Source organism: Colletotrichum fioriniae, assembly GCF_027942845.1.
Source record: "Colletotrichum fioriniae strain IMI 355084 chromosome Unknown scaffold_7, whole genome shotgun sequence".
Taxonomy (NCBI): domain Eukaryota; kingdom Fungi; phylum Ascomycota; class Sordariomycetes; order Glomerellales; family Glomerellaceae; genus Colletotrichum; species Colletotrichum fioriniae.
This window is the reverse complement of record NW_027076843.1, coordinates 1125984-1140628: the sequence shown is the minus strand read 5'-3', so window position 1 is coordinate 1140628 and position 14645 is coordinate 1125984. Positions and strand designations below refer to the sequence as shown.

General features: G+C 53.1%; 3 protein-coding genes across 3 annotated transcripts; 2 read left to right on the top strand and 1 right to left on the bottom strand.

Moving 5' to 3' along the window:
- Nucleotides 1-364: 364 nt before the first annotated feature.
- N0V96_006479 (uncharacterized protein) lies at nucleotides 365-1058 on the top strand (the record flags this gene model as incomplete). Its single annotated transcript, XM_053194948.1, has 2 exons — nucleotides 365-383; nucleotides 454-1058. The coding sequence occupies 2 exons, from the start codon at nucleotides 365-367 to the stop codon at nucleotides 1056-1058; spliced, it is 624 nt and encodes a 207-aa protein (XP_053047519.1).
- Nucleotides 1059-2176: 1118 nt separating this feature from the next.
- On the bottom strand, nucleotides 2177-2590 carry N0V96_006478 (uncharacterized protein; the record flags this gene model as incomplete). Its single annotated transcript, XM_053194947.2, has 1 exon — nucleotides 2177-2590. One exon carries the CDS (start codon nucleotides 2588-2590, stop codon nucleotides 2177-2179), a length of 414 nt encoding a protein of 137 aa, XP_053047518.2.
- A 9586-nt stretch (nucleotides 2591-12176) lies between these two features.
- PKC1_1 (Serine/threonine kinase) lies at nucleotides 12177-14457 on the top strand (the record flags this gene model as incomplete). Its single annotated transcript, XM_065757727.1, has 7 exons — nucleotides 12177-12219; nucleotides 12552-12674; nucleotides 12785-12896; nucleotides 12955-13159; nucleotides 13212-13367; nucleotides 13429-13880; nucleotides 13932-14457. 7 exons carry the CDS (start codon nucleotides 12177-12179, stop codon nucleotides 14455-14457), a joined length of 1617 nt encoding a protein of 538 aa, XP_065613644.1.
- Between the last annotated feature and the right edge of the window lie 188 nt (nucleotides 14458-14645).

Sequence of the window (14645 nt, the reverse complement as noted above, 5' to 3'; positions counted from 1 at the left end):
AGCTCCGCGCTAGAAGCTCTCTGATGTGGGCTCCGACTCCAATCCCCCGCGGAGGCTGGAGCTCTCTACTTTTCCCCTCACCTTTTCCAATTTCTGCCATACATCCATTCCATCCCACCACCCCCGCGTTGACCGAGACGTACGACACCGAACGACTGCCTAGGCCACATCATCGCGGCAGCCTCCATCCTTGCACCAAGAAAATCGAGCCAGCTACATCGTCCACCCGCGTCCTTTACCCAAAACTTCGATTTCCGAATCTACTCGGTGGACCTTTATCCAAACCTCAGTCTCGCCTCGTCACTCTCCCCAATATCATCACAGAAGATCTGCCAAATCGAAGCAAGCAGAACATCCGCCCACCATGGCTACACAATACGAAGGTCAACCAACATTCTTCTTCCTATGCTCTCCCCAAAACTCAATCCAATAATGACTAACTCCCCAAAACAGTCGAGCACAACATCAAGCCCGGGCCTTCAACCCAAGACGGAACCCGCCGCATCGACATGTCTTCATTCACTTCTTTCCTCTCAAACCTCACAACCGACAACAACCACCATGCAGCCGCCGCCGCCGCCGCCGCCCACCACAACCCACACGCGACACCAACTCCCGTAGATGCAGCAGCTCTCTACACCCTCCTCCAACAACAATTCCAAACCCTCTTCTCCACCGCCCCCAACACCCAAAACGCAGCCTTCCTCTCTTCCTTAGTCGAGGCCCTCGAATCAGACATCTCCTCACCTCCCACCGAGATCCCGGGGGTGTCCCACGAGTACCTCGACTCCCTCGACCGCGTCCCCAAAAAATCCCTAAAGGAAGACGAGGCCTGCCCGATCTGCGCCGAGAAATTCCTCGATGATAAGTACCCGCTCATCGTCGAGCTGCCCTGCCACAGCAGTCACCGCTTCGACCTCGAGTGCGTGAGCCCCTGGTTGAGGAGTAAGGGCAGCTGTCCGATGTGTCGCAAGGATTTGACCAAGAAGAAGGAGCCTGTTGTTGTGGTGGATGATGATGATGAGGAGAATGATGATCCTGATGGGCTGTATGCGTAAAAGGTTTTCAGTGTGGTTCAGTGAGAAGGGCTGAGTGTTGAGAAGCACAGAATGGAGAGCATTGGGGATTGGAAACGTATCAAGCATGAAAATCGGGAGACAGCAGGCGCGCGGTGGGAAGGGAAGTGGGGGATATCTCGAATTCGAATGGGAGTGGTTTGGCGTTGAGGCTGCATTTGATATCCCCCATGCATATTACGACGACTTGAGAAAGAGAAAGAGACTGAAGATGAAAAAATAAAACAAAAAACAACAATGGGACGACCGATCGAGAAATCGAACTTGGATCCCGAATTAGACAGGAGACTTCACTGCCTAACCGGGGCCTCTGCAGCCCGATTACCTCCTTGACCATGCGGCCCAGGTACTTGATGTTAATGAGTGGTGATGATTCATCGGCTATAGAGCCTCGCGAGGCTGTCTGGTGAGTATTCTTGAGCAAGTAGTGGGTTCATATCTCAGGCTGCGCGGAATACGCTTGCCCCGCCTTCACTTTACATCCGTATGGCACATGAGATGTCAATGTCTAGGGGGCGAAGGTGTGCATGGACTATACCAGAACTGATTAGTCGGTATACACATCTACCTGGCTCGATTCAGTAGTAGACCTTATCAGAAGTCTTGTGCCTTCCTGTTCTAACAACAAATACCGGGCCTGGGTGACCGAGTGGTTTGAAAGCCGTGAAGTGCTGACTGGTGCGTGATTCTCCGTACTCTACAGGACTCCTGCGTTCGAACCTCGGTTGACTTCTGTTGTTTTTGCTCTTCTGACTTTTTTTCTTTCTCGGATTTCGTCTTATACTGCAGGCAAGGACCTTTTTGTATGGCCCAGCACCAAGAAAGATATCGGGCAAACTCAGAACCTGCCTCTCGAAGATGCTTAATAGTCATGTAAATTAAAGCCGAGACAGAAACGTTGTCTCTTCCGGTCCTGATGCTGATGATACTAGCATTTTCCGTTACCACGCTATACGATGCCGTGCCATCCTTCACCCTCATCTCTCACCCCGATCCCAGCTTCCTTCGTTTCCCGCCATGCATCTTCCAACCCCCTTTCATCAACCTTCTCATCACGACGAACCCAACACCAAGCTGAGATTCACGAGTCCCATACCATCTCACGCCTTCCCATCCTTCGGCGCACTCCCAGCACCACTGCTCCCCTCACCGCCCCCTCCTTCCGTCCAGCCCCTTCCCCCGGGGTTATCCCCCTGCGGCTTCGACGCAGCCTGGTTCGCGCCAGAAACATCAAGCGTGCCGCTGTCCTCGCTCTTCTCGCCCTTGGGCCGCGTCGTCGACGGGTCAAACGCCTCCTTCTCGTGCGCCACCTCAGTGTCGCGACCCGTCTTGGTCCCCTCGTTGGAGGCCGGGTTCAGGGACTCGCGATCCTGGGTATCCTTGTACGCGAACCTCGTCGTCGAGGAAGCTGTGAATGGTCTCGTCGCGGTCGCGGTCGTAGGGAGCGAAGCACGGAATGGCGTACGGGCCGCTGTGCGGAGGTTGAGGGAGCGGAGGAGAGCTTGGGAGGCCATGATTGTGGTTTGCAGCTGTGGCTTATGGTTGTGGTTTGCGGTTATGGGGCAAAGAAGTACGTTGTGAGCTAGATAGTGGAAGGTGCGTGTTTCTAAGCGTGATATTGTAATGTCAATTGAAAAATTGAAGCCCTGGATGATAGGAATACTCTGCGTAGAGGTCAGAAAAGAGATTGCAATCACGACATGGGACTGTGAGGGAGGAGCTACCTTCGCTACGTCGAGATGCTCTCATTCGGGACCATGACGTCATCCATACGTTAAGCCAGACCAGACAGGTACGACTTTGGCCACTTGCGGCTTTACCCCGGATTCTCATCAAATCAATAATCATTCTTATTTTCACTACCTACTTGCAAGTCAATCCTTCATCCTCGGACTGGCTGCAAAGTCAGCAAAGAATGACATGCGTGTACCGGGCAATTGGACCAGGAGCTGGCGCCAACCTAGGTAGGTAGCTCTTCAAGATGCCTCGAGATACCGTAGCTACCCGTTAGCTATTCCGGTGAGCTCAACAAGATCTCTTCGTGTGACCTTGCACTACCAGCGAATCAACCTTGAAGCGGCTCACTCGCCGACAGTCGATACCCTGCCAAGAGACTGAGCTTCTACGTTTGTTCGGAAAGATCCAGAATCTTGCGCCGCCTGGCGTTTACGGCCGAGTTGACCAGATGGCGGTCTCTGGAGAGCACCGCATTCGGACTTGGTCTCGACGCCACACACTGAATGGAAGGCTTGGCTTTATTACATCGTTTCGATCTCGGTCCAATCCGGTAGAAAATTGGCAATACGAGTGTTCGTCGATGGGTAACAGAGAAGGCCTACGGTAGATGGTTAGTGATTGGCCTTGTGGTCGCAAAGACGACCTGCGCCATGTATGCATGCCATCGAGACAGTCTGATTAATATAGGACAGTACCCTCCTGTCCAATATTCCTCGACGATGGTGTTGGCTGGTGCTCTTTCTTGCTGGCTGTTGACGTTTGGAATCGCTGCAGATCGCAACACGTCCAACAAGAGCGACGAAGCCGTAGGGAGTGGCTGACCAAGGGGCCCAAACGCCATGTTGCGATGTTATCGTTGCTCTGCAGGCTCTTGGCAAAGGCCTGGCTGTCGCTCCCTCCGTCTGAAGCTGTAGATCTCGGCCGAAGCGATGCTTGAGCCCATTGGTGCTTGATTCGCTGACTGCCTCGGGTGGCGCGGGATGGCTGTGTGACAAGTCCGAAGGCAGTCGCCAAAACGGACTTACATCCTCTCAGAGATCAACGTTACCACCTGTGCGAATTCCGAGACCTGACTTTCGGGGTGCCCATTGCTTTGAGTCCATATTTCTTACAAGGACCAAGCCACGATCGTTTGCGCCTCCTCCAGGAACGATCTTGAAGGTTTCCATAAGCCGGTCCTTTCACTGCAATGTTCCTCCTATTTCTCGCGAGATTTGTTACTCGACGATAATAGTCCAAACGCCCGGATGTGTGATCCCAGCTCAACAGAAATAGGAGGCGGCACAGCGCCGATGATGGCGCGTGCAGAATGAGGTTGCAGACAACGACGACTGTAGGCCATTTTCAGGTTAAGCGCAACACTGGTTGACGCTACCTTATGGCACACCATATGGAGACTGGAATGGGACCCGTATTTGAGATCATGCTGGCCAATTCATCCAAAATCTGTCCGTATCAACGCGGGATATGTCGTGCGTAAGATGACCACTTACTTGTGATGATCGTTTGTCCTTCTGTAGCCTCGTCGTCCGGATAGTCCTGAGGAAGCAATGCCGGCCGCCCCCCCCTCCTCCCCTGGTGCAGCGTGCCTGGCGGCCTTGTGTCTCCCGGCTGACCGGCGAGAGCCGAGATTGTATGCATTGTCAAATTCAGGCCCCACGCAGCAAGTTGACATGGTTTCCACGCTAGCCAGGCGAGCTCGAGTCCAATTTTCAAACGGAGGAATTTCAAAGAAGCATTTTTGACAGCGTTCCGACTCTTTTGTTGGAATTAAAGCAGGGGATAGAGCGTAGCACTTTGCTTCTCGACACGCGAGTGGTGAGGAAGGCTGATTGGCCGTCTGCATGACCGAATCCTATTCAACCATCATGCCCCATTTCGTGAGACTCATTTTTGTGTCTGCAGGAGCTGGCCATCCGGCGTATGCGTGCAGCTGTTCCGGCTCGCCGCAATATTCAATGCAACGTCGAGGGTCGCGCTGCGGACACGGGCTTGGGTGCTTTCACATGACTTCTCATAAGCCATCAAGCCCTTCCAAGTATCAGTAGTAGCGCCTCCGTTTCAAAAATGGAAGGTGGGCAAGCTTAAATATATTGAATACGGGGTTAGTTTTAAAATGAGGCTCCTGGCAGACGCGTCGAGATGTCAAAATTTCGATACGACCAATGCGTGCAGCCTGCCATGGAACTCGCGGGGCGCCGTTGGCCCCTGTATATGGGGCCTGCCAGACTAGGCGAAGGGGGCCGACTTTCGCGGCAGTATTGTTTTGGGTTTGAATGTGATCTGCGGGATCAGCAGCGTTAAGAAGCGAAGCCTGCAAAGAAAAGTCCACCACAACGTTATTGCCGGCGGAAAGTCCTCAGGTGAGCCGCGACGGCAGAAGGTCTGCCTGGCTGCCAGCGTGTCATCAGCTGTCAAATGTCGAATAAGGGGGAGCCTAGGGGATCGCGTTGCGTGTTTGACACGGAGATGACCGGTGATGGATGTTCGCGGGTAGGCTCCTCCAGTTGGAACTTCTGAAACGCAACCTGCAGATGTTGGGATGATCTTTGTGGTCGGCATTGCGCATACCTACTGCGAAGACTGTGCCTTCCATGCCTTCCGCTGCTACCGGACGTCTGTTTGTGGCATCTTTGTCACTCGGGACTGCGTATATTCGAGATTTGAATCAACAAAAACTTGTCTCTTTCGGGTTAAGGCGGTTGCAAAAGGGTGGTTTTCTCTCTCCTTATTTTGGATATTTCGACATGTGCATGTTTGACATGCATGAAGGGGCGTGGCGTTGAACGGAAAGGCTGTCTTGTTTGGTCTTTTACTCCGACAGCGGTTACCATCGCAGCACCTCAGCATGTCGAGGCTGACGTCCCGTCTGCACAGGGTCCTATCGGGACCCGCGTGGCACAGTGGAGGACAGGCGGCAAAGAGACGAGTCGCTAATCTGGGACGGCAGGAAATCTAAGGGGCAGAATTCTTCCAGAAGGCCGCACAATGTTCCTATTCCATGGACCACATCGGCTCAATGTCTCGGATTGATCCAGCCCTGCACCTCGTTGTAAAGGTGGAACCATCATCCGTCAAGGGCGAAGACGACGGCACGACGTACGCAAAAGGTCTTGGAAAGATACGCAAGAACACTATTCGTATTCTCGAGTAAAAGTTGGAGACGCAAAAAGGAATGTATCCGCCGTGGAATTCCCTTACTAAGTCGACCAGCCCTGTCTGGTGGTGGACTGCACGAATACAGGCGGGTGCGCACGAGCTTTGGCGTAATGTCGGTGCCGATGAGTCCTAATTAGTAGCGGTCACACAGCCAGACGCGCCGACGGAGGAAAACATCTCTTGCAGGGTTGATCCGGCCCACGATGGCCACGAGTCGTACTCCGTAGGATGTCGGACCTGCCAGCCCTGGAAGGAAGTGAAGGTTGTGCCTAGCAAGATGACGCATCGGCACGGCGAAATCGACGAGGCTCCATGATACGATATTCTGGGCCACACTGAGGCTGGGTTTAGTCGCACTGATAGAGTCGACAAGTGTTGTTACGCTGGCTTGCCATGGCCAGCAGCTGGGCCTCTGTGATCGAGTTTGCAGCAGAGCGGCGCAAAACTCCAAGCAAGATTGCGGGAGGTGGGATACGGATACATCTGCACAATCTTCGCACGTGGCTGGCAAGGATGTCACATTGAACTGTTGCCGCCTACATATTAACCTGTCCTGAAAACGGCAACGCTACTATGCGCCGCCCGTTTGCAGGGCGGGATGCAGTTGGCTGTGGTAGTATCCGTGTTTTCTGTGTCAGCTTCTGTGGGCGCAGGAATGCGGGAATGCGCTAGTTTGACGCTGGGTTTCCATGCTCTTTGGGTTGTTGGTTCCCAGCACTGCGTTTTCGAGCCAATAGTGGATCTGACTAGATGGATTGAGATATTGATTCCGGCGTACTGATTCAAGCATATTGCTCCTTGTCAACAGATCCGCGGCCGATAGTTTGTGTCATTGTGAATCGAGGGCCTTCAATGCCCCGGTAGCTCCGTGATGCTCATGGTGAATGGTATGAGAACGTTGTACCTCGGAAGCTCAGAACAAACCCAAGATGGATCCATCGGGAGAAAAAACCAACACGGAAAGCTAAGGTTACTAGGCTGGGTGACCAAGATGCTCGGAAGACTCGGCCGGCTCGCTAGGCCAAGGTCCGTTCGAGACCCGGGGCAGTTCATCGGCGGTTGGCCTCGTGGCGACGGCACCTCAGTCTGAGCGGCGGGCATGGCGTGGGACGCCGCGTGCGTTATGCTCTCTTGTCATGGCTGGCCATGGCTGGAGCTGGCAAGGCTCGCGGGGGAGCGGATGATGTGCCTACGGGCTGAGGCAAGAATTAGCTTCTTCCGATGTCTAGCTAGTGCAATGGACTTTGTCGTTCTTGGGACTTTTTGCCCCAATTCATTGTTGGCCAGACTCAGACCTCAGAGACAAAAACAGGACGGTCTAAGGTAGATGCGGAGGAGTTTGCAGACACCGTGAGACACTAGGGATTTGGCCCAGTCGAGACTGGCGGCTGCTGGTTCAGTTGATGCTTGAGGTCGACTGGATGTTCGTTCGAGCTGCCCGTTTCAAATCGAGTCTTGAGCCCAATGTCACCAAAGAGCAGCTTCAAAGTTTGGTTGAACCCCGGTGCCGATGGAGGAAAGAGACGGACGCAGCAGTGTACCCTTACGGTACTCGAACTTGGTGTCAAATGTGTAGTCGATGTCGTGGGGTAAAGACTCTGTTTCTGCGGCCATTCGAGGAAATGATGGTTGAGGCCCTAAAGTGGTGTAATTGCGACAGGGCGTACGTACCTTGCGGTAAAGCAGTCAGCAGCAATTGTCTACGCAAGAAGGAACAATCATCTTTCCTTCTCTTGCTGGAAATGAACCTGAGTACCTTGACATCTGGTGAGTACATTTGTATACTAGGCACCTCAGGAGGGAGGACTGGACGGAACTTGGAAGGACCATACCGCGTACCTACGCATGAGAGAGGTTCCCTCGTCGGAAGGTCCAGTCCAACTCACTTTGGCGACAGGTGCACGCTCCTCGGAAGCGTCCCAGGACGCCCAAGGAAACGGACAAATCACAGCAGGCGCGGCCTCAACGATACTTTGGACCATGTGGATACCTTGGAGTACTTGCCCGTCTCAGCAGGCTTCCAGAGTCCAGACGCCATTTCAAGTTTGCACCGGACAAGCTGCTCCTGGCCGAACCGTGGACCTCAGGTGGACAGCTCCTCCCTAATTTACCCTCTTGTCTGTTCGTCGCGGGCACTCCGACCGGGCCAATAGGACGTTGCCAATCCCAGGAACACATGAGAGCTCTCGTGTAGGTATCCGTTCCTGGCGGATACTTCCGCTACTGTGTATCTTACATCGTCGTATGGTCCACGGATATCCTCTGACATGCAACCGTAACGTTGATGAGGTACCTCACCAAACATCCACGTTGCTTTTGTTGCCCGCGCAGAGACCGAGGGCCGGGAAGCGCCGCTTCAAAGACCATTGGATCTATTTCAAAGACACAGAGTCGTATTCTGCTTGATTTTAGTGGACAGCCGCGTCACAAAAGCAAAATAGAAACGGCCTCAGTCAACCACTGATGACCAGGGGAAGAAACAAACGGTCGCTTGTTACAGGTTTCCATCCAATGGGCCCTCTCTTCTCGGATTTCCTTTCATTGCTCGTGTGCTCTCTCCCGTTGACGACACTGCCACCACCGCCGCAATGTGGCTTGATTGGAAATGCAATGGCATTTGCTATCTCATACTTAGGCACTATCCCAATTCAAAGCGGCAGTGCTAAGAAAGATCCAGCGGTGACTTCATCTTCCTCTTTTGCTCGCTTCTGGAAAGCTCTTCGTCGTCTTCTCAACCAGAACCATCCGAAACCTGACGCCTCTTTGTCTCTTCTTTTTTCCTTCCTTCCCGGCCCCCGGGCAGGAGATTTGCTTTGCTTTGCTTATTTGCTGATCGCGCTTCACTTTACCTGGTAACCTGGCTAGGTTCAGGGCTTCCATTGGCATTCTTCGCGTCTTGGAATCGGTCTGTGGCTGTCTTGTCGTTGCTTTCTTTTCCCCCAAGAGAGTCTCGGATTCTCTAATCTGGGGAACGGGCCAGTTCTCGCAAGGGCCCGTCTCTCCCCTGTCCAGTCTTGCAGTGCTACTGAGGAATGACACGGTACCATGGCATGTACATGAGGCGTAATGGGGGAGACTGGGAGGCACGGAGAGGAGAGGAAAGCAACGGAAAGAAGAAAACGGGAACAAACAGCGGGATCAGGGTATCTCGATTTGCTGCAGGAGGTTGCGTTGCTTTGCTGCGTACTAGCATCATCCCACCGTGCATGCTCCCTGGCTGGGAATGAGGAGCAAACATGAAGTTCTCCCTCTCCCTCTCTCTCTTTGGAGACTGGGCCTGGAAGGCTGGAGGCTGGTTCTCTTTGAGCAGGCCTGTCTCTGAGAGACTGAGAAATACTGAGAGAGACTGAACCATCTTACTCGGTCCATGATCCCTGCTTCGTTGCACAAGCCTGTCGGTTCCCACTTTCGCTCCCACTCCGACTCCCACGTCCATTCCCATTGTGTTTTCCACCCCTGCCATTCGCAAAGCAACCCGCCCACCCACCTCCCACTTTGCAATTCCAAGGCACGAATAGAATAACGTGAGAAGAGATGGACTAAAGACTGAGGCGAGGGGAGCACAGGATACGGTATGACTGGAGGTGCTCTACACTACATACTATCCGTACCTTAGCATGCATCAGACGTACGTGATCCGCACATGCTAACTCAGAAGGCAATGGTCAGCCGAAGGGACATCGGCACGCTATCAATGAACCTCGAGCAAAAAGCAAGCTTGCACTAAAGCTGACCTAACCTTAGTTGACCTACATTACCGATCCGATCCTGCGTCCATCCTGGCCCGGCGTCTCTTACGTTCTTTTTTTCTTTTTTTCTTTTTGCTTTTCTTGCCATGATGTGGTTTGCCATGCAGAGAGTTAAGGTAGGTATCCGTAGACTCATTCCTTTAGTTGGTAGTAGGGTTCCAGCGGCGGAAGAAAGTCGTAGCCTCGGCGCCGTGAATCAAGCGACGAGCCGCTGAAAATCAAAGGCCAAAAGGGAAGTGCAACTTCAACAGCCGGAAACCCCAATTCCACATGGCAACGCGGACGCGGCGTCACGTCCCAATTGCGTTCACAGACACAAGACGGGCAGAAGATATGGATCATGGTCCCCAGTAGTCGCCGACACTAGATAGTAGAGAACCAGCGCTCTCTTGAATATGGCCTGATGGGCGTTTTGACGTATAGAGTACGTATGTAATAGCGTAAGTAAGTATTCTTCTCATCAAGAAAAGATGCCGCAAAATGGTTCGGGCCCCTTTTGAACAGGGCCATTCAGAAATGTAGCCGTGTCTCGCCCACACCTTTTCCATGGTTCATGGCAAGCACAGGCAGGCAGACGCACGCGAGCGAGCGAGGTACCTTATCGCGGTAGATGCGGTAAGGTTATGTGGATGGCACACGTACCGTCCGGAGCGAGCTATCGTGGTGTACTTTCCTACCTATGGTTTTGCCGATGCCTTGCCTTACTTTTCCCCATTTCATTGGGCTGGCCAGCACCAGCCGGCCTGATCTGGCCCTTCACCGCAAGGTAAGGTACGGTAGTAGACCATGGGCACGGCACATGGGATACTGTGAGGTGGGATACCAACTGTACCAGTGTTTGTACCTTACCTACTTACCCCCCACCGGGAGTCAGTGCTTGGGGGCGGCTTTGAATTTGTGACAGCGCAGGACAACGACGTGGCTGCCTTTTTTCCCTTTCTTTCTATCTTTCTTTCTTTCTTTCTTTCTTTCTCTCTTGTTTTCTTTCTTGTTGCCGGCGGCGGTTGAAAGTCTTGCTGAGGCGAACTTGAAGTGGCCCAGCCTTACGGTATTTGCCTTGCCCTGCCTCATTGCCCCTGGAGTAACCAGATAGAGTTACAAGAGCGATGAACATGATGTCGTAAACTCGTGCTCACCGCATGTCAAATACCTTTAGTTTCGTACAGGCATTCCGAGGAGAAAGGGATGACGAGGTAAACGAACATTGGAAGTGTATGTTTATCCTTTTTCTGGTTTACCTATGCTGGCCAAACTTGGAATCTAGCCCTGGCCTCAGTATGATGAGGGAGAAGGACAAAAAGTAGCTTCGGCCTGCTCTCTTTTCCTCTCCTGTCCATGTATTTGGGTCTTGTCTGTTCTGCTTCCCGCCCGAGTCGTTCTTCTGTTTCCATGTTTTCGTCTAGTCAATACGGATTTACTTGAGAGAGAGAGACACACACACATACCTTACATACCTACAATCATTACCCTCGATTGCATACATAGGAAAGAAGGCATTGAATAGTACAGTATCCGGCGCACCTTTTGGCCGTGATTCTGGTACTTTGCAGTACCTTGGTTTCTGAGCCCCTGGTCTCCCGTCACTCCCACCACGCCCCGTGTCGCTCGCTCGCTCTCTCTCTCTTTTTTGGGGGAACCCTCGACCTGGTCTGGTCTGGTCTGGCCTGTCCTATCCTCCCCTCTTTCCCTCCTTCCCCCCTCTCATTCATTCACTCATACTCGGTACAATCCTATCCTATCCTATTGCCCCTTCCCTCTGTAGTATCCCTCCCTCCCTCCCCTTCTGTTGCAGCAAGCAGGACCAGACATACAGTACCTTCCCCGTACCTACTGGACGACAGTGAGCAAGGCAAGCACCACCTCAGACGGCCCTGTTCTTTACTTTCCCATTGTCTGCAGGGTATCCATTGGTACCTCTTCCATTGCCCTCCATTGCCCTTGGGTTCTGGGAAAGAAGAGCAAGTACAAAGTACCTGAGCATACAAAGTACCTTACGGAGTACAGGTCCCCGATTTTGACACCGTCATTCGAGGCAACTGGCCCTCTATCCTCCCTCGCACCCCTGTCACCCCGTGCCAGCTGACTGCAACGGACTCCACTCCTATCTATCTGCCTCCATTTCTGTTGCCGGCGCTCTTTCTCTTGTCTCTCTTTCTCGCTCCTTGCCATTTTGTTCCTCTCTCGTTTTACGCATCTGCCCCGAATTCCCATTTACCGCCCGCCCTCCTCCATCCGCGTTCTTTCCCCGTTCACGTCCACGTCTACGCCTACCTTACATCCACCTCCACCACCACCACCACCACCACCACCACCAACAGTCGTCCTTCGTCCCAAAATTATTCACCGCCCACCGTTTGGATCATGGTGCGCTCGAGTCGTCAGCTTTTCCCGTAAGATCGAATCCAACAAAAGTGCAGACGTGAGACGCCATTGAAAAGACGACTGCACCGTCGAAATGGGCAACAGCCAGGGCAAGCCCATCGACTTGGATGGCGAAGGTATGTCTCGAACACCTCCCCTCGCTGGATTCATTGCATAGCACAACGAATACACCGGGAAACCACCCATAACCAACCACCACCACAACCACCACCTACACACATATACACACATACACAAACATCACATTCGCCGCCTACACCAACCACCACCGAGATTATATTGGCTGGTTGCTGCTGCTGCTGCTGCATCTGCATTGCACCGCGCAGTCTCGGTTGGGCTCCATCTCGCCTCTTTCCCTCTCCCCCCCACCATCACCACCGCCGCCATCGCTACCTCAATTGCTCCATCTCCCGTTGCCAAGCTAATCGTCATCCTTCCCGCCATTTAGTCAACCTCAACCATTTCCGTCTGCTGCGAGTAGTCGGCCGAGGCGCCTTTGGCAAAGTGCGCATCGTCGAGAGAAAAGACACCAATTTGTCTTTTGCCCTGAAATACATCCGGAAAGATGAAGGTACACACCGCCTCACTGCTCCTCCCGCCTCGACACGCCTCCCAACCCAAATGCGATGCACAACCTTCGTACAATGTTTTTCCATGCTGATATCGGGCCCATGATAATAGTCGTACGATCCGAAAGTGTGCGGAACATCATACGAGAGCGCCGGATGCTCGAGCACGTGAACCATCCGTTCATTTGCAACTTGCGATACAGTTTCCAAGACATTGAATACATGTGGGACAAAGTCTTCACCGGCCACGCTTGATGCATCCGACTGACAACAATCGTGCAGGTATCTGGTTGTCGATTTGATGAGCGGAGGTGACCTACGATTCCACATCTCGAGAAAGACCTTCACCGAAGACGCGGTGCGATTCTGGATTGCCGAATTGGGATGTGCACTCCGCTACATTCACAGTCAAAACATTATTCATCGCGATGTGAAACCCGACAATGTCCTGCTTGATGCCGATGGCCACGTGCATTTGACCGACTTTGTAAGTTTTGACGGAAACATTTCTTGGCGCGCCCGAATGCTGATTGAGTCAGAACGTCGCCTCCGATATCATTCCCGGCAAGGTTTTGTCAAGCAAGTCGGGTACACTGGCCTACCTCGCCCCCGAAGTGTACGCTGGTAAGGGCTACGATGTTCGTGCAGATTGGTGGTCGCTTGGTGTGCTTTTTTACGAATGCATATACAACAAGGTGGGTCAAGTCTTCCTTAGGGAGATGTACCACCGGCATGACGACTGACAACTTCCTGCAGAGGCCATTCGATGGCAACTCGGAAAGCACCCTTAGCCAGCAAATCCAACTCGCCAACCCGAAATACCCTATTACTTCGCCACCTGTCAGCTTACCCTGTTTATACGCTATTCGCGATGCCTTGGACTCGAACCGTGATCAACGAATGGGTGCGACATGGGAGAGCTTTACCAAGCACGAGTTCTTCATGATGATTGATTTTGAGGCGCTGGAGCGGAAAGAGATTGAGCCAGTCTTCGTCCCAGCCGCGGACAAGACAAACTTTGATGCTACGTACGACCTGGAGGAATTGCTCTTGGAGGAGGCTCCTCTGGAAGCGCGGGCCCGACGACAGAAGCCTCGCGAGCGGTTAAAAGAAGATGCTTCAGACAAGGAGATCCGCGAAGACGAGCTTTACCGTATGATTGAAAACGACTTCCGCCCCTTCGATTATACGCTGGCTGCGTACAAAAAGTAGGTTTCATGAATTTCCAGAGCGAATTGCACATGAGCTAACGGCAGTAGAATAACCGGCCAAGGTGAGGAGGGCGGATACGTTAATGGCGATATGGTCAACATGAACCAGCCCCAGGCGTTGACCACCGACGAGGCTACACCGGCAGCCATGGCTACGAATGGAGGCAGACCTATGCCACCTCCAGGACCATTACGAAAGAGTTCGAGCCTGGAGAGACGGCCGGGCAGCAGTCAATCTGGTGTTCCCCGTCGACCAGTATCCAAGCCGCCTCCGATACCGTATTATCCTAGCGAATATTCTAATCAACGAGCGGCACCACCAGCTGCAGGAAAGAGGGTCACCAGCCCGACAGGTGGCATGCAGGTTACGTTGGACGGTGGCGGCAGCTGGTCTGATCTCGCCCGGCAGGATGCTACGCTGCCGACAGATGCCAACGCTATCAGCGAGGGTAAATCTGAGAGCTCAAGCGGCGTATTCGGCTTCCTTCGGGGCAAGAAAGGAAGAGGTCACAGCCCCAAGCCCAAGGAGAGGGGAGTCTTGGGCAAAGAGGGGGCAAGACAAGTCATTGGATAGAAGGCACTTTGTGGTCTTGGGAAGAGTTGGAAAGACGCACAGGGAGAGGTGATGGATCGATACCCGAGGAATTCAGCAAAACACGAAGGAATCGCCGAACCACGCCTACCCGAAGACGCACTGTGAAAGGCCTGAAAAGATGACGGCTAGATCGTGGCATCCCAGCAACCGATTCTAGAGCCAGTGTG